This window comes from Petaurus breviceps, unplaced genomic scaffold (assembly GCF_028583685.1).
Source record: "Petaurus breviceps papuanus isolate PSGF00001 unplaced genomic scaffold, PetGlider_PUasm1.0 186, whole genome shotgun sequence".
NCBI lineage: Eukaryota > Metazoa > Chordata > Mammalia > Diprotodontia > Petauridae > Petaurus > Petaurus breviceps.
Window position 1 is genome coordinate 31,782,933 of NW_027185798.1, and position 18,477 is coordinate 31,801,409.

An 18,477-nucleotide genomic window follows, 5' to 3' on the forward strand; every position below is an offset into this window, starting at 1 on the left:
GTACTGATTATTAAATCTCATTAGGGGCAGTATCTTAACTGTCAGTTACTTATTTCCTCATCTATAACGTGAATAGAATTTTAGAGGCAAAAGATCCTTTGAGATATCCCAAAAGTTGTTTGTAAGGAAAAGGTTCCAAACTTTAAACATTAATTATTTATATAATAAAATTAATAGCATATGGTTAGATTTTTTTTTTTTTTGCTTTTTGGAGGGCAATTGGGTGACTTGCCTAAGGTCACACAGCTAGTTTTTGTGTTAGATATCTGAGGCCAAATTTGAACTCAGGTCCTCCTGACTCCAGGGCCGGTGCTCTATTCACTGCACCACCTAGCCACCCCATATGGTTAGATATTAATATATTTAATATAGTAAATGTAATAAAAGCATTTAAACTTTTTTAAAAATTTTATTCCGCCTTCTGAGGCAAGTACTTCAATCACCCCAAGTTAAAGGGCAAATGGCTGAAAAGAATTAGAAACAAAGTAGATGCCCATTGACTGGGGAAAACCTAACAAACCAAGGTACAAGAACATAATAGAATATTACTATGTTATAAGAAATAAAGAATATGATGGATATAGAGAAGCCTGGAAAACTTTACAGGATCTGATGCAGAGTAAAATAAGCTGAGACAAGAAAATAATATGCATAAACAACTACAATAATGTAAATGTAAAGAACAATCACAAAATAATCATAAGTGAATTTTGCAAAATTACCAAGGCTAAGGATGGCACCAAAAGAGAGATATGAGAAGATACCCCTCACAACACTTCTTTGCAGAGGTCCGCAGGTATAGAATATTATATATATTTTCAAGCTTTTTCCCAATATGTTGATTGGTTTTACTGGATTTGTTCTCTTGTCCTTTCTGTTTTTTCTTTATAAAAACATTTTTATATGGAATGACTCTGGGAAACAGTAGAGGGAGGGGATACTAGAAGAAATTCTAGTGTTGTAAAAAGCAAAAAGACATAAATTAAAAATTTGTTTAAAAAAAGAATAAATGGCTGAACCTACAAAAGGCAAGTGAACATTAGCTGATTCTTATCTATCACAGCTATTGTAAGACACCATCTATTATCCAAGAATAGAATATGTACTTAATATCTGTTTGAATTTCGTTGAATATAAGGAAATTATGAAATCAGGCGATTTTTAAAGGAAAAAGATAGTCAACTAACTCTCTGGTTGTTTTAGGTATAATCTGACCCAGAAATGAAATGTGCTATATGACCTAGGAGAATCTTTTTCCCTGGCAAACTTTTTAAAGAGGTAGCACCATGTACACTGGATAGAACACTGGATTTGAAGCCAGAAAAATCAATAAATGTGTTCTTTTCAGTTCCTTACGAGCAGGGAACGTCTCAATCTTAATTTATATTCCCAACGTTGAGCAATGAGTCTGTAAGCACTTAATAGGTTTTCTCCTTCATTTTCATTCATTCTCCTCTCTCTGGGTCTCAGCAGTAATAATACCTGTAGCACTACACTCAGAGTTGGTGTGGGATCACACTAGATAAAGCACTCTACAAACCTTACAGGGCTGTCTGATGTCACTTACTGTTAGTATCGTAACTATGATTATTGGGTGCTCCAGCCTAGGCACGCTTCCCCATTCACCGGGAATGGGCCAAGACAAGCTAATACTCCGCGGTCCTTCATGCGGTCACGCTCATCCGGCAGGGGAATGGTGACTAGGTGTGGGTGCCTGAGGGACAGAAAGCTCGGGGGCAGGACGACACGTGGTGCGTGCGCTTGGAGAGCTGGGCGGCTGACAAAGTGTATGTTTAGCACAACAGCTTGTTATCTAGAACGTGCCCAAACCGTGCCAAGGAGAGCACCAGGCGCCCGGGCCTCCGCCCCACCGGCCGCAGGAGGGCCGGCATACCGTCGGTCACCCCGGGGAGGCGACGGGGGAACCCCCAGGAGCCCGGGGGGAGGGGCGCCCATGACAGCGAGCCCACGACCCGCAGGGGTGGGAAGGCTCGCAGCCTGGCTCCGGGCCCCTGCACCAGGAGGCGGCATTCCCCCTCGGAGATCCGGGTCCCCTTCCTCACTTCACCTCTCGGCCCCGCCCCGCCCCGCCCCGCCCTCACGGGAAGGGCCCCGGCCCCGTTACCTGCACAGCGGCCCGGCAGCCCTGCAAGAAGCGCTCCATGGCCGAGCTCGAACGGGCGCGGCGCGGCGCAGCCTCCTCTACGGCCCCGCAGAGCTGCCCCTCGAACTGCCCACGACGCGCCCCGCCCCGAGCCCGGAGGCCACAGGCAGCCGGCGGGAGGTGCAAGGCTAGAGGAGGGGAGGGGGGCGGGGCTCGCACTCACCGCGTACCGACCCCGCCCCATGCCCAAAGAGGGAGCATGTCATCGGACCGCTCACGTCGCCCGACGTCACCCCGCCCCTCAGAGGGTGGAGACAACTCTAGTTTCTGGTCTCGTCCTGAGCCGCCTCTTCCTTGGCTCCGCCCACAGAGCCATTTCCGGAGGCAGGAATGCGTCCCGGTTGGCGCAGGACTTGCTGGGAAATGTAGTCCATTGGGCCTGAGGAAACGCTGAGGTCTGGAGAGCAGATGCTGAGGTTCATTTCCGAAGAAAATGTTTAGTGGATGTTTGCAAATGCCACGAGAACCCAAACTTTGACTTCTGTCAGTTCACACTTGTCCATACAGTTCTGGTTCATAAAGCATCTGAGACAGTCTTCTCGTGTGTTACACCATCCCTGGGTTTTCCAGGGGAATCCTTATTCCAAGATAGCAAAATGACCTCCCTCCTCAAAGAGTCCTAGAGCATTTTGACCACTCGCATTATCAAGGGGTGGAATTGCCGCATTAGTTAAAAAGAAACAGTTTCTTCCTTCTACTCTCCAGGTGGCATTAAAAAAAAAACAACAAAATAAAACAAAAACCTGAGGTTTTCTGCTAAGGGATGGGGGGCCACCTGTCAGTCAGTCCGCCTGTAAGTCAGTCAACGCACTGTGCCAGACGCCGTGCTAAGGGATGGGGATAAAAGAAAGGCAAACGACAGCCTCTGCTGTCAAGGCGCTCATAAGCAGACGAACTGTGATGTACAGACAAGATACTGTACGTGCAGGAAATGTATCCCATGTAGCGGTTGTAGGAGATGCATTAGCACCTGCATGAAGGGGGATTAGGAAACACCTTTGGCAGAAGGTGAGCCTTGAAGGAAGCCAGAGAAATTAGAGTAGGGGGACTCGACTAGAGGAGCTTGAACCTCAGCCCCGCCACGGCTGTCTATTTTGTTCTGAGTTTCCCTTACTTATTAGGGGACCAAACATCAAAAACAAATCCGTAGCTACCATTTTTATAGTGCTTTAAGGTGAAGCACTTCATTTATTTAATTTAGTTATTTTGTTCGATCCTCACAATGATCCTGTGAGATAAGTGCTATTATTATCTCCCTTTTACAGATGAGTAAACTAAAGCTGAAGGCAGCTAGTGGCACAGACGATAGAGCACCAGGCTTGGAATCAGGAAGACTCACCATCATGAGTTCAAATTTGGCCTGAGACACTTCCTAGCTGTTACCCTGGGCAAGTCACTTAACCTTGTTTGCCTTCCTTCCTCATCTGTAAGATGAGCTGGAGAAGGCAATGGCAAATCACTCCAGAATCTTGGCCAAGAAAATGCCAACATGGGGTCAGGGAGAGTTGGATACGACCCAACAACAATAAAGTGGAGATGAGTGAGGTTAAGTGATTTGCTCGAGATCGAATGACCTTGTGAGTTTGAGAGATCAGAGGTCCTGAGTTCATCACAAGGACCCTTCTATTGGCAGGAGGAGTTTCTGCATCAGAGAGGGCACCAACATCTGGGGATGGAGTTCAGCTCCTGACCCAACCAAAAAGATGGGCTTTGAAAGTGAGTGAGAAGATAAAGTAAAATGTAGAATGAGTGATCTGCAGTGACTGTTCTAATGGTTCTGCAACCTGCTTCATGTTCTGACATCTATGGCTTAACTTCCTGGCAGAACGAAATAGAAATACCAATTCCTTAGTTATTGTCCATGTCTGCTGAGAGTTTTTTGTATCTTTTAGCATTTCTTTTCTACCTGTCCCATACTTGATTTTTATTATACATTTTTTAAAATATTTTTTATATTTTTATTATACATTGAATAACTTCTTATTTCTCCCTTTGGGAATATATACATGAGCCAAACCTAAATTTTAATTAATTTATACCTAGATTGCCAAGGTAGGGGTTCACTGAGCTAAAGAGTATGAGAAAAATATCCTATCCCTTCTTTTTAGTAATCACATTCCCTCAAGACTGAACCTGGTCTGGGCCATGGGCATGTGTCCAGAGCAGAGAGGGGGTGTCTTATTGGAGAAAGTAGTGGACACAGTTCCTCTGTTTCTTGGGCCCAGCAGAGGTTCTTGATGTTAGGCTTAAAAAAATCCAAAACCCTTCAGTATATTCTTTCATCCCCTCTAGCTATCATCCTAAAACTTTCCTTCCCTTTTCAGTCAAACTCCTGGAAATAGCTGTGTCTACTGATTGCCTCCCTTTTCAACCCTTTGCCATCTGGCTTCCAACCCCATTGATCAAATGAAACTACTCTATCCACATTTATCAAAGCTCTCTTAATTGCCAAATCTGATTCTCAGTCCTCATCTTCCTTGAACTCTCTGAAGCCTTATACACTGCTAATTAGGTACTTTACCCTCTCTTTTCTAGATTTTCATCACACTGGTCTCTTCCAGTTTTCTTCCTACCTCTCTGCCCACTTCTTCTCAGATTCATTTACTGACTTATTCTTATCATGTTCCCTAACTGCTGGGGGTGAACATACTTGTATCCTGGGTGCTTTTGTCTTTTCTATGTACATACTCTCTCAGTGACCATATTAATTCCCGTGGAATGTAACTATCATCTTTAGGCAGATGACTCTTAGATCTATATATCCAACTCTAGTCCTTTCTCTGAGTATCACCAAGGACCAACTAGGCATTTCAAACTTGATGTCCCAGAGACATCTTAAATTGAACATATGCAAACCAGAAACTAAATATTTTTCTCCCCAAAACTAGACTTTCCTATTTCTATAGAAGATATCAGCATTTTTCCAGATTCCCAGAAACCTTTGAATTTTCCTCAATTCCTAACTCTCTTTTACTCTACACACCCAATCAGTTGCCGTTCTTGCCATGTCTATCTCCATCTTGTTTCTCATTTTGGACCCTTTCCATTTCTATTGCCACCAGCTTGGTTTAGGCCCTCATTACCTCTGCCTAGGTTATTTGCAAAGGCCTTCTGATTGATCTGCCTGCCTTAAGTCTTTCTGTACCCTAGATCTCACCATGTTTTCCCCTATTAAATAGATTCTAATGGTTGCCTCCTAACTCCAGGATCTAATATAAACTTCCATATTTACCTTTTTTAAATTTTTTTATTTTTTTTAAGCAATTATTTTAAGAGAGTTAAGTAACTTGCTCAAGGTTACACAGCCAGGTGTTTCTGGGTGGGTGCTAAGTGTCTGAGCCCGGGATTCGATCTCCAGGTTATCCTGACACTGGAGCTGGTGCTCTTACTCACTGTGCTACCTGGCCACCCCTATATTTAGCTTTTAAAGAAAGCCTTGTGTAACCTCATCTCAACCTATCTTTCTAGCCCCCTTGGACATTTCCCCCCTTTCCACACTGATCCAGCTAAACTGATCTTCTCTTTGTTCCTTATACAATATATTCCATCCCTCATCTCTCTGCCTTTGTACTGGCTACTCCACATGAAAATGTACTTCTGTCTCAATTCTGCCTCAGAATCCCTCTCTTCCTTCAAGATATGTTCAAACTCCAACTGGTATGTTTAGCATTTTCTGATCTTGCCTGCTAGCATCCTCCCTCACAAGCTACTTTGTATTTAACAATATTGTATTTATTTTCTTTATCTTTATTTCATATATACTTATGGGTGTATTTGTTTCTGCCAGCAGAATGTAAATTCCTTGAGAATAGGAATTGTTTCATTCTTTTATTTGTATCCACAGCACCTAGCAATGCCTAGCCCTAGCACATATAGGCTCTTAAAAAAAATGCGTGTTTATTGATGGATATATTTATCTGGATACATGTTGTATTCCTGGGTAGAATGTGACCTTCTTGAATGCAGAGACTTTCATTTTTTGAAACTGGAAAGTCTGGAAGTAAGGGTAGGTTAGAAGGGAAAAATAATGGGTCCTGTTTTGGAAATGTTGAGTCTGAGGTGTCTATGGGACATTCCATGTCTCAATCTTATATGATCCTATGGATTTCTTGCCACTCTAACCCATCATTTGCCTTTTTAAGACCCAGAATTTCCACCCACCCCCAACTTAGTGCATCCTCTTTCAAGACTTCTTTTGGGTACTTTGTATATGTAGCACCAAGCACAGTGCCTAGCTCACAGAGCTACTTAATGACTGTTCAATTGAATTTGGGGTTTCCTCAGAATTTAGAAATGGAATTCCTACCTTCTTGTCACTTCTCTTCTCTGGGGTCCCTACTACCTTCATCCTATCATCCTTACCCCAGTGGGAATGTCTGAGGCAAAGTTAATATACTGGTCCTTCAAATGTTTTCATTTTCTTTTTTATCTTTTTATTTCCCTCTCTCAAACCCTGCTCCTTCTTGGATACTCCGTAAGTTGGTAATTAATGGGGGTGATAGTAGTGGAGAAATGGCCAAAGAACTGGAATCCAGGAGCCTTGGACTGACTGCTGCCTTCTCAGTTACCGCTGGGTGTAAGGTTGTATAAGGAGAGAGCTCAACCAGTTTGTCTACGGCTCGAAAATGACACAGCAAGGGCTGGGGGAAAGGAGAAGAGGGGCTAAGAGCACAAGGAGGGAACGAGGGGAGAAAATGCCAAAATACACACTGGCACAAAATGAGTCGATTGCAGGTAGCAGACACTGAAAGCTCCCGGCTTGTTCTCCCAGTGCTGGGTGGGCAGCACTTTGTCCCCTCCCTCTCCTGCTCCTCCCCCCTCTCTTGCTCTTCCCCGCTCTCACCAGAGAGGCACAAGAGTCCTCATCCTCTCTAGCAGCAGTGGGAGGGAACAGAAGGGCCCTTGTTTTTCTCTGCTTCCTTCTCGTTCTCCCTCTCCCTCTCTCTGCCTGTCGCCAGCTGCTGACCACGGCAGATGGCCCTTATGAAAACCTTTTGGAATTCGGCAGTCTACCCCCTACCCCAGGGAATCTGTCTTTAACTGATGATTTCTCTCAATAGAAAAAAAGAAGAAGGAAAAGAAGAACAAACAGAAACTTCCCCCTGGAAAACCAGGCTTTAGTCAGGGCCTGGAGAGCACACCCTAGACCTGGGGACCCTCCCAAAGCCTAAAGGGGTCTGCATATTCTAAGGGTGTACAGGATGGGGCTGAGGGGAGACAGCTGAGCTGTATCTGTGGCACCCCCCTCTGTTTCCCACTGCCCGACAGTGGTGGGCGTGAGTACGAAACGGCTTCCACAAGCCTGGACACCAAGCAGCTCTGAAGCCCGTCAGCCCAGGTGTTGACAGCTGCAAGAAGCTATAGAAGCTAAGCAGAGAGCATCCTTCTCTGGATTGGGAGCCCCCTAGCAAACTCCTGAACTGAGTCCCTGAACAAACGCCCTCTGGTTTAAGGTAAAACTTTCTTTTAATTACTTCCCCTACCCCGTTGTCTCTTTCCTATCTAGCCTCTGGGAGATGACACCACCCTCCCAAGCTTTATTCCACACATTCTGAAAGGTCTTTTAAGGGGGAAAATGTTGGAAGAGTTTTTTGGTTCTTACATTTTCTTTCCTTTAAGGCATCTTGCTCCTTTGTGTAGGCAAGTGGATGGCACCACGATACTGCTTTGACTTATTTAGAGGAGAAACTCTGAAACACTAATCGAGAGTTTGGGGGAGACTGAAAGGGAATCTGGAACAATGGGGGACTTAAGTGAGAAAGGGAAGTTTCCTTGGGTCTCCTTGAGATAGCTACAAGTCTCTCTTTTCTTTTGCCTTCTTATCTATAGTAATTGGCTCTTCCCTAAAAATTCCCTGATAATGGCCTTTATGTCTCAAGAAGGGACTGAGGATTTCTTTCATCTTCACTGACCTAAGATAAAGAGTATGGTTAAGAATTTGGGGGGCCAAGAGGAAGAGAGAATTGATCAATGTTGGTTTGACCATTCCCACTTAACCTCAGGTATAGTGAAAGGAAATGAAATCCTAAAGACCACTACACCAAGAATGGGCATAGGGGCAGTATGTACTTTGTATACCTTGAGGAATGGGAGCTTTCTGGATCTCTGTCCAGTCTGGTCATTGTTTCTTTTTAAAATTTTAATTTATTTACTTTCAGTTTTCAACATTTACTTTTTTTTTTAAGCAATTGGGGTTAAGTAACTTGCTCAAGGTTACATGGCCAGGTGTTTCTGGGTGGGTGCTAAGTGTCTGAGCCCAGATTCAATCCCAGGTTATCCCGACTCTGGGGCCGGTGCTCTTACTCACTGTGCTACCTGGCCGCCCCTCAACATTCACTTTTATATGATTTTGAGTTCCAAATTTTTCCCCCTCCCCTGCCATTTCCAAGACTGCATGCAATTTGATATAGGCATGTACAATCATATCTGGTCATTATTTCTAAGACTCAGATTCTCTTGTTGTCTAGCTCCTTGTTCCTGATCTAGTCTCTTCTGACCTGATAAGACCCCATTCTTTTTATTTTTATTTTTTAGAGGTAATGGGGTTGTGATTTGCCCAAGGTCACATGGCTAGTAAGTGTCTGAGGCTGAATTTGAACTCAGGTCCTCCTGACTCCAGGACTGGTGTTCTATCCACTGTACCACCTAGTAGCCCCAATCCCATTCATTTTAAAGGGTATGTGCTTCTGAAGTCTTCAATTAGCTCCCTATCCTCCAATTAATTATGAATAGATTCTGGCACTACACAGAAGATATGAGAGGGGTGTTCCAAACTGTTCCACCTTTACCAATCATTTTAATATTAACTTCCTGAGTTTTCTTTAAGTGCTCCCTTGGAATATTGGGGGAATAGGACAGAGAGGGAAAGAGGGAGAGAAAAGAGAGAGAGTACTTTCTGTACATTCTGACCTAAAATTGACAAAATACAAACGACATGCAGTTAGCTATATACTTTAGTTCAGAGTCTGGGTAGTTTGAGTAGATGTGCTGCAGTCATCTTTCTTCAATTCTTCTAACCTGACCTTTCATTTCCCATCCCCTACCTCTGGTTCTTCCTATCACTTCCACTCTCAAATCCCTATCTGTTTCAAAATGGGGAGCATTCTGGGCTAGGATAGGGAAATGAAGAAGGCATGATTTCTATGAAGATTTCATTTCTCTTTCATGGAAACAAGAAGGTTCAGGGAGGGATATTTCCTAGAAATCAAGGCCTAAGACACTTTTCACCAACTATCATCCAAGGCATGTTTGTATCCCTATTGCTATTTAGTTAAATGGTTATAGACATAAAGGACACAAAGATAGCTAGATGAGTGTAAAACAAGAACATGCATTAAATAAGTAAATTAATTATTTACTGATCTAGTCATGTATAACCTGAAGCTTAACCTTTTAAGTTCTGGGTTCACAACTGGATGCAACCATATAGACCATGTCTCTTCATTCCCACTGAGTTGCCTTTGGGAAACTTCAGATTATAACTCAAACTCGGTCTCCAAAGATGGGGGTAAAAGATCCCCAGCTTCTATACAAGCACTCAGGGTAATAGTACACACTGGGTACAGGACAGCCTTTATTCTACTCCTCAGAAAATGCAAAAACAAATATTCACAGTAGTCTCTTAGTAGTCAATAAGATTCTCTTTCCCTTGCCAGTGAGTCCCACCTTCCTCAAAGGGCCTATGTGGTCCTCCAGAGTCTTATAACACCCTATGGTTTAACTTCCCTTAGGAAGGGAAATGAACTTGAGGTTGTTAGGGAGGCAAATCCCAAATATGCTGGTGAGTTTCTGTTTCATCTTCATAAAGGCATTAAGACTTAGAGTATTACTCTGAAGGCTCAGACTATTCCTAGAAAGGAAAAGCATTGCTAGATATGTACCCCCTTCCCACTGGACCTGTACCATCCAAATAATTCATGACAGTAAAGAAAGATAAAGAGATCTTTTGCTCCCTCATGTTGCAGTTTCATTCTCTTGCTGATGTTCCAGTTTGAGGAGCCATATGTATGATACTTTTCTTCTTCCCTAAGAGGCTGGTGGTACCCAATAACCTCCCTTTTATCTGTAAAACCCTGAGTACCAGAATTCTCAGACTTGAAGTTATTAGAGAAACAATCCCAAGGCTGACATTGTCCAGGAAATGTCCCCCCTTCTCGTGAGAAGACTCTATTCTAGGATCAGACTGACCAGGACCTTGACATTGACCAGGAAATCTTCCTTCAATTCAGGGAGTATGGAGGTTCTTGGATTTTGGTTCCAGGAACAATTCTCTTAAGCCAAATGGGTGATAGTAATGTACCTCCCATGTGCCTTTGCAGGAAGTCATTATAGAAGGGAAGATGAATTTGGGAACCCTTAGAGTCCAGGTCTTTGTCCAAAAAGGCAAAAAGGATGAAAGCCTTGGTAGGTCTGCTTTAGTTTATAGGTCCTGTTCAAAGGAGTACTCTAACCCAAGAGTGAGTCAACTAATCTATTCCAAATCAATCCATAACAGCCTAAACCAGTTTTCCAATTCATAAGATTCAATCACTCACTCTCAATAAATTATCGATATATCTACTAATGCCAATGAATATATCCACACCATCCATAGAGAGATAGAATTAAAATCTCAGACAAAGGTTCATCTCTCTTTACAAGTTAATCATGGACTTCCCTTATCCAATATATACAACCAAAGAGAAAAATGCATAGGGTATAGATGTATGGGGTAGGTGAGATTCAAAAGAGGTGAACTTATTTGATGAAGTAGAGTTGGGAGGAAAGTTATCCCTGTCTTCCAATTAGTCCAGAAAGATTTCCTTACTATTTTAGGAACTGCTTCTGTGCTCTGATGCTGGAGACCTTAGTGTATGATCGGGGCTTCAATTTAGTCTCCATAACTTATTCCTATATTTCTGTTCCTCACCCACTGGGAAGTCCTTCTGAAGGTCTATCTTTTACTCTCCTGCTGCTGTTTAGGGCCATACAAGGAAAGGAGGTTTTCTCAGAAAAGTATAAAATGTCCCTCAATGCCCTAAAGGGGCCATTATTTTAATTTACTATCCCTCTTTTTAAAAAAATTCCAAGTATGCCAAGGGATTTGCTAACTCTAGCACTGGAGACATTTGTTAACTCCCAAACTGGGGATGTTTGCTAATACCAGCCTCAGGAAAATTTTCTTGATCTCAGGGGGAGAAAAAAATAAAATAAAATAAAAATTTTAAGTAACTTAAACTTATTCACTCCTTTACACCTCATAAAAAAGAAAGGAGAAAGCAGATAACTTGTTCTTTGAGGAAAAGCATAAAATCTCTATCTATTCAAGGTATCTCTTGGGCAGGCAGGTAGCAGGGCCTTGGTGTAAGACAGAGGGATCCAGAAAGTGATTTCAACCATCTTCTTTCTGAGAGTTATGACTGGGGTCTTGATGATTTTCACTGAGTGAGCAGAACACCAAGGTTTTAATAATAATTAGAACTGCTTGGTGGTGGTGATGGTGGAGGGGGGTTCTTCTCTATCTCCTTTCTGTGTGTCTCAGTCTCATTGTTTCTCTTCTTATTCTTGTTCCTTTTCTCTCCTTATTCTCTGTTTCTGAGAGCTGATTCCAGTCTGTACTCCTGATTTCACTGGAGTAATCCACCACATATTTATGTTTTCTCCTCTTTAGTTCCATCTAGTAACAGCCAGATAGAGGCAGACAGTGATCAGCCTGTAACCATGCTGTTTATACAAGCCAGGAAAAGAAGAAGTTAGTCCTGTTTGTACCCAGTAGAGGGTGTAGCAGCAAGCACCCCAAGCACGTCCTCAGGGTTTGCTGCCCATACAGGTTCTTGGATCTGCTTTGATAAAGGAAAGCAACTCAAAATGGGTTAACAAGCTTACTTTAATCAGTCAAACAAGTATCGTTTACCTTGTTCAGGGGAAAAGGTCAGCACCCCGAACTTCAAAGTATACAGGCAGAATTATCAAGACAGAAACAGATCAAGTAGACAGATTTCCAAACTGTCCAACCATTACATCCATACCCAGTCAACATCTGGGTTTCCACATCTGGGTTTTTCAAAGCCGGGGGGGCGGGAGGGGGGGCCTGGACCACAGCTTCCCAGAATACAGATCAAATCACAGAACACTTCTCAAAGTGAGCCCCCAAAACAAAGCCTCACATCAGGGCTTATATAGCCTTCTCCTGGCTCAGAGAATGTAACAACCTTTTGGATCCACTGACCAATCAAAAAGTATCTACTGAAAAACAAGCCTCCCACCCCAGGCTCCTGGTGCACTTTAGCCTAGGGGCAGGGAAGATCTTTAAATTTACATTTCCATTACAGAGGGGCAGTGCCTGAACCACACCCAACTTTTCATCACTGTCACTACTCTCCTTTTCCTAGACTTTCCTGGATCCACCTATATCTGATGCTTAACCTTCCCCTGAACTATTCACTCTGCTGATAACCAAACCTGGATTGAACATATCTTTGTGGTCATTGGAGAGGGTTCCCTGTGGAACACAACCTACTTGTTTCCTTCTAGCCATGGAGCACCCTCAATCTGGCCAGCCATCCTCTCATGAGATCAGGACTCCAGAAGCAGACACCTTTGAAAATAATGAAGTCCTGTCAGAGTCAGAGTTGGACCCCAAACAGAAAGATGCTCAAGATACTAAGGGTACAGTTGGAGAGCAGGAACCAGTAGACCAAGTCTCACTGCTTGCCCAGGACAAGGATAACCTGGAATCACCACCTCCAGAAGATGATCCACAGCAACCAGGACCAACCCAGAGCTCAGAAGAGGTAGTGAAGGTGGAGCCCAGTCCTCAGGGGCTTCCCCAGTCTCCTTCAAACCATCAGCATGAGCCTGACTTTTATTGTGTGAAGTGGATACCCTGGAAGGGGGAGCGGACCCCCATCATCACTCAGAGCACCAATGGGCCTTGCCCACTGCTTGCCATCATGAACATCCTCTTTCTTCAGTGGAAGGTATGTACATATATATATATATATGGGGTGGGGTGCACACAGGAGGAGTTTCTGCTGAGGGGACAAGTGGAATACCTCCTTCTCTAGTTACCTTCCACATCATTCCTGTTTCTTTCAAATGGTAACAGAACTTCACATTATGCCATCGTTTCAGTAACTCAGAGATAGATCCCATCCTTCTTTGTCCTATCCCCTTGAAAAATGAGAAGTTTTTCCTGGTATTTAATCTCTACTTTTTTTTTTCTTAAGCAATCAGGGTTAAGTAACTTGCTCAAGGTTACACAGCCAGTTATTATTTCTGGGTGTGGTGCTAAGTATCTGAGCCTGGATTTGATCCAGGTCATCCTGACACTGGAGCCAGTGCTCTTACTTGCTGAGCCACCTGGCCACCCCTTTAATCTCCATTTTTAAAAAACTATTTGTAGATGTTTTTATTCATATTATTTCATCCCCCTAGCCTCCCCCCACCCTCCATAGATCCCTTTCTCTACAATGCTTTGTATTCTAGAACTTGTGAAAGGACAGACACACCATTAATTCTTTGGGTATTCATTCTTATCTTCAGGTGAAGCTGGCCCCTCAAAAGGAAGTGATCACTTCAGATGAGCTAATGGCACACCTTGGTGAGTGAGTTACATGTGGACTGGAATGGTATTCAGTGCAACTCTGCAGACAGTTGATTTGTCTAGAATTGAAATTCAGAATAGCAAGGGGTTTTCCTTGTGAGACACTTTCTATAAGTCTGGCTGGTAAAAGAACATTGGATTGGTAGTCAGGAGACTTGAATTCAAGCTGTTGCTTGGCTTTCTGCCTAGCCTCTCTGGACTAGTTTGCTCATCCACTAAAATGGGGGGGGAAGGGGTTGAAACTAGATGCATTCTAAGATATCTTCATATTTGGGTTATCTTATGGATTTTCAATTCTCTAGGGTAAGGGAGAACATGTTTGGGAGGTTTGTCAGGCTTAATTCATAAGGGACTTTCTACTGTAGGAGACTGCCTACTATCCATCAAGCCACAAGAGAAGTCAGAAGCACTGCAGTTAAACTTTCAGCAGGTAAGGCAGGAGGGACTTCCAAGATGGTCATAGATCTGAAGAAAGAAGATTTGTAGAGAATGGAGGTGGACAATTCATCATTGGGCACTGTAGACAGATCTTCTCCCCTCTTTCCCTAGTGTGTTTTCCTTTTCCCCATTTTTAAGGCAGGGGTTCTTCCTCCTGAAAAGATCCTTATCTATTGGGGTTGGTGAAGCAAAGGCATAAGGAATAAGCAAAGGAATAAGAAGGCAAATGGATGAATTATGCAAGGTTCTAGGGGAAGGTGAATCAAGACTGTTGGACCCAGGGAGTAAAGAAATAGCATGATTGAGGGGCGGCAAGGTGGCACAGTGAATAGAGCACCGGTCCTGGAGTCAGAGGAACCTGAGTTCAAATTCGGTCTCAGACACTTAACACAAAAACTAGCTGTGGGACTTTGGGCAAGTCACTTAACCCCAATTACCCTACCTTCCCCCCTCCAAAAAAAAAAGAAAAAAAAGAAATAGCATGATTCAGTTCTCTTCTTAGAAATGTGTGGAAGGTGTGAAGGTATAGGCTAGCTTCTTTGTCTCTCTCCTTCCTCTCCTACCCCAGAATGTGGACGATGCGATGACAGTACTGCCCAAACTGGCCACGGGTCTGGATGTCAATGTGCGGTTCACAGGTGTCTCTGATTTTGAATATACACCTGAGTGCAGTGTCTTTGACCTACTTGGAATTCCCCTCTATCATGGTTGGCTGGTGGATCCACAGGTGAGTTCTATTTCTCCAAACAAAACTGAAGTAAGAGAAGGTCCTGGGGAGAGTGGCAGGGACAGAATGGGGGTTGAGAGAAAAAAGTTAAGAAAGAGGGCTGAGGGGGCTATTAGAATATAGACAGCAATGGTTGCTGGGAATTTCTGGGCAGATTAACCTTAAACAAAAGACATTAAAAGGAAGTATAAATACCATGTGCAAACTTTTATAAGTTGAGAGATCAGGCAACTTTGGTCATGCTACTGTAACCAAAGTGGGATATAGGAGGCATCCTACATCCCTGGGGTGGCAGGGAGGAGATTCTCTTGATTCATTCAACCTCATCATCCCTGTAGAGCCCTGAGGCTGTGAGTGCAGTTGGCAAACTGAGCTACAATCAGTTGGTAGAGAAGATCATAACCTGTAAGCACTCCAATGATACCAACCTCGTGACAGAAGGTAATGCCCCTACTCTCTATCCTTAGAACACACTTCCTGCTTTATAGGAAGGGGAGACTGAGGCAGACAATAGGGCAGGTGGAGGTAATATTTGGGGAGGTAAAGATGATTGTACTTTAAAGGGCGCCCAAAGTTTTAGGATCATCTCTGGGTGATCCTTTCAACTTTAGACTCTGGATCTAAACCAAAGTTCATCCCAGTCTGTATTTTCCTTGCCAGGCCTAATTGCAGAGCAGTTCCTGGAAGTGACGGCAGCACAGCTGACATACCATGGACTATGTGAGCTAACGGCAGCTGCCAAGGAAGGAGAACTCAGTGTCTTTTTTCGAAATAATCACTTTAGCACTATGATTAAACATAAGGTAATAGAGGTTTCAGGGGGTTAAGGGTCAGTATTCCCACTGACCTCTTTCCTACATCATGTTCTCCCAACTCACTTTGTTTTACCTAATGTCTTTCCATGAAGAATTTAGTTGTGATTTCATCTCCATAGCACTTGGGTAGCAGGCTTTGCAGTGAGGAAGAGGTGGAGAGAACAGGACCACATACTTAAGAAACATTTCTGCTCATATAATCCCCTTATTCCCAAATAAAATCTCTTCTAGCTCTGAATCTATGAGCCTATGGAAACATGTATTAAAAAAAGATGCACCTGACCAAAATTATGTTCACACTTTCACACCAAACCCAGGAAATTCAAATATGCCCCAATTGCTTCCTAGCAGTTGTACCTCTACAAAAATCCCCAAGGCTTCCATCAACTGTTTTCTGAACACTCTCTTTTACTTTGACAGAGTCATCTCTACCTACTGGTCACTGATCAGGGCTTTCTGCAGGAGGAACAGGTGGTTTGGGAGAGCCTGCACAATGTGGATGGAGACAGCTGCTTCTGTGACTCTGACTTCCACCTAAGTCAAGCTCTGGGCAAGGAGGCTGGGGCGGGGAGTGCAGCTCACTCTCAGGAGACACAACGACAAGTGGATCAGGTGAGTGGGACAGGCAGGGCTTATGCTTCTTTCATGAGGCAATGGCAGGTAAGGAGTAAGGAATGTAATTTTTTTTAAAGCAATTTGGGGTTAAGTAACTTGCCCTAGGTTACACAGCCATTTTTTTTTGTGTGGGTGTTAAACATCTGAGGCCTGAACCGATCCCCATCTTCCTTACTCTGGGGCCAGCACTTTACTCACTGTGCCACCTAGCCGCCCCTAGGAATGTAATTTGATATGTAATCTGTTTTTGATGATCTAGTCTAGTTTCTTAACCATTTCTGTCAAAATCTAATGAAGCCTACAGACTCCTCACATCTTTTGTTTTTGTTTTCCCCATTTTGTAATTGAAGGAAATGCTAGATTTTAGTTAGATGTTAGTGAAAATAAAGTTGTATTTTTTACCTATTCCACGTTCACAAACCCTATGAAATCTTTCCAAGGACTCCTGAGACTATGGATTTCAGGTTAGGGGTTGAGTCAGTAATCAGGTTAGTAGACTATCCATCTACTTCCTTTCTACTCCTGCTTTCTATTTCCCTATTTATCATCTGGGATATCTCTGATTATACTAGGTTAACTGGTTTTTTGTTTTGTTTTGTTTTGTCTTTGACTGAAAGGGAGAAAGGCCTGGTGATTGGGGGTGGGTGGGGATCAGGGACTTATTGGTAAAACTAGACCTGAGTTTCCCTAGTGTCTTTCCTCCTCAACCCCTGTTTTCTTTTTTAGGACTACATGATTGCCCTGTCCCTCCAGCAACAACAGCAACAAGGCACCTTGGGTCTCAGTGATCTGGAATTGGCCAGGCAGCTGCAGCAGGAGGAATACCAGCAACAGCAGGCCCAACCCATGCCACCTCGTGCCCCATCCCCACAGGTGACCCACCCCATCCATGTTTTCCCAGCACTAGCCTTAGTACTCCCTCCTAGGCAAGGCCTGCTCTGCTCTTCTTCAGTCCCTCTCTGAAGCTAGTTCTTTTCCCCAAGTATCCCTAATCTCAGTGCTCCTCACCTCTGCTTTTCTCACCTTCAAACTCCCATACTTCCCAAACTCTCCCCTCCTGAGATTCAATTAGTAACCCCTTTCACTTTTCTCTTATCTACTGTCCCATCAGCCTAGAATCCCAAACTCTACTTATGCTGCTTTTCTAGGGTAGATAGTTAACCAATTGTTCATGTTGATACAGGAGAGAGGAGCCTCATCTGGACGTCCAGCTGGAGAACGTAGGCAGCGGTCAAAGCAGGAGTCAGACTGTGTCCTTCTATAGCTGTCCCCCAAGCCAAGCTGCTGTGCCTAGTCTGATGTGCCCCACTTCTTTGAGAGGCTTCTCATTATGGTTCCTCCATTTGCCTGCCTGTTCACCCTAGCCCTTCTGGGTTTTCTTAGTAGTGGGGTACTAGGGAGCAGGGAGCAATGACCATGGCAAGAGTTGATCAAGGCCATGGGGCTATTCTCAGTGTTATCAAAGGGTTGTGCCTCCTAAATCTCACACCCACCTGCTGCTGTCCCCTGATCCTTCTCCCCATTGTACAGGGAAGCATCAAGATGAAGGATGGGGTTCATGCTGCCCCATGATCTGTTCCATAATACAGAGACACTAATGCACAGACTCAGGCTCCTGGGTGAAATTTCTTAGTCTAGAGTGTCCCTTTCTCCCCACCTCTAATTGGCTGGACTTCTCTTGGCTCTCCCCAGGGTATGCTTCTCATTTTGGTTTCAGGGTTTTGTTTGGGTTTCTACCTGGCATTTGTAATGCCTTCTTAGAAGTTTGAAAATAAAACTTCTTTCCTGAGTTTGTTGGTTTGTTTTTAACCTTACCCTTAATACTATCCTGTGGGGCAGGGTGGAGTAGAGTTTTTGTCCTAGTAAGATATGGAAAAAAGGGCAAGGAATGTGTCCGGTGGGGTGGCTTATCCTAGGGCCAACAGAGGGAGCTTAAATTTCATTTTGTTGCTCTTTTTTTTTTGTAGGTCCTATATACATAGTGTTCCATTTATAAATCAGCATTGGTGCACGAGATTTGGGTCAGGCTACATGCTGATCACAGAAACTCTAAAAGGCATCCATTCCCTATACCCCACCTAACATAGAAGATATTTCCTCTCTTGTAACCTCTGATTTTGTGTCTTCTGCCCTG

General features: G+C 43.6%; 3 protein-coding genes across 4 annotated transcripts in view; 1 reads left to right on the top strand and 2 right to left on the bottom strand.

The window, feature by feature from the left end:
* PRUNE1 (prune exopolyphosphatase 1) overlaps positions 1-2,363 on the bottom strand; it is a 64,650-nt gene extending 62,287 nt beyond the window's left edge. Inside the window, 2 exon segments of the mRNA XM_069090070.1 lie at positions 2,126-2,182; positions 2,184-2,363. Of these exon segments, the coding sequence (XP_068946171.1) occupies positions 2,126-2,182; positions 2,184-2,348 (222 nt within the window). The 5' untranslated portion in view covers positions 2,349-2,363.
* BNIPL (BCL2 interacting protein like) overlaps positions 1-18,477 on the bottom strand; it is a 479,949-nt gene that overhangs the window by 68,553 nt on the left and 392,919 nt on the right. The gene's annotated exons all lie outside the window — the stretch shown is intronic.
* MINDY1 (MINDY lysine 48 deubiquitinase 1) lies at positions 6,982-18,132 on the top strand. Of its 2 annotated transcripts, none has more exons than XM_069090044.1 (10): positions 6,982-7,617; positions 12,535-13,122; positions 13,688-13,745; positions 14,114-14,178; positions 14,755-14,913; positions 15,252-15,354; positions 15,574-15,716; positions 16,149-16,340; positions 17,070-17,216; positions 17,527-18,132. In XM_069090044.1, the coding sequence occupies exons 2-10, from the start codon at positions 12,679-12,681 to the stop codon at positions 17,605-17,607; spliced, it is 1,392 nt and encodes a 463-aa protein (XP_068946145.1). In that variant the 5' UTR covers positions 6,982-7,617; positions 12,535-12,678; the 3' UTR covers positions 17,608-18,132. The 2 variants fall into 2 exon arrangements, with proteins under 2 accessions (XP_068946145.1, XP_068946146.1); XM_069090045.1 differs by having other exon boundaries at positions 6,983-7,617; positions 12,677-13,122.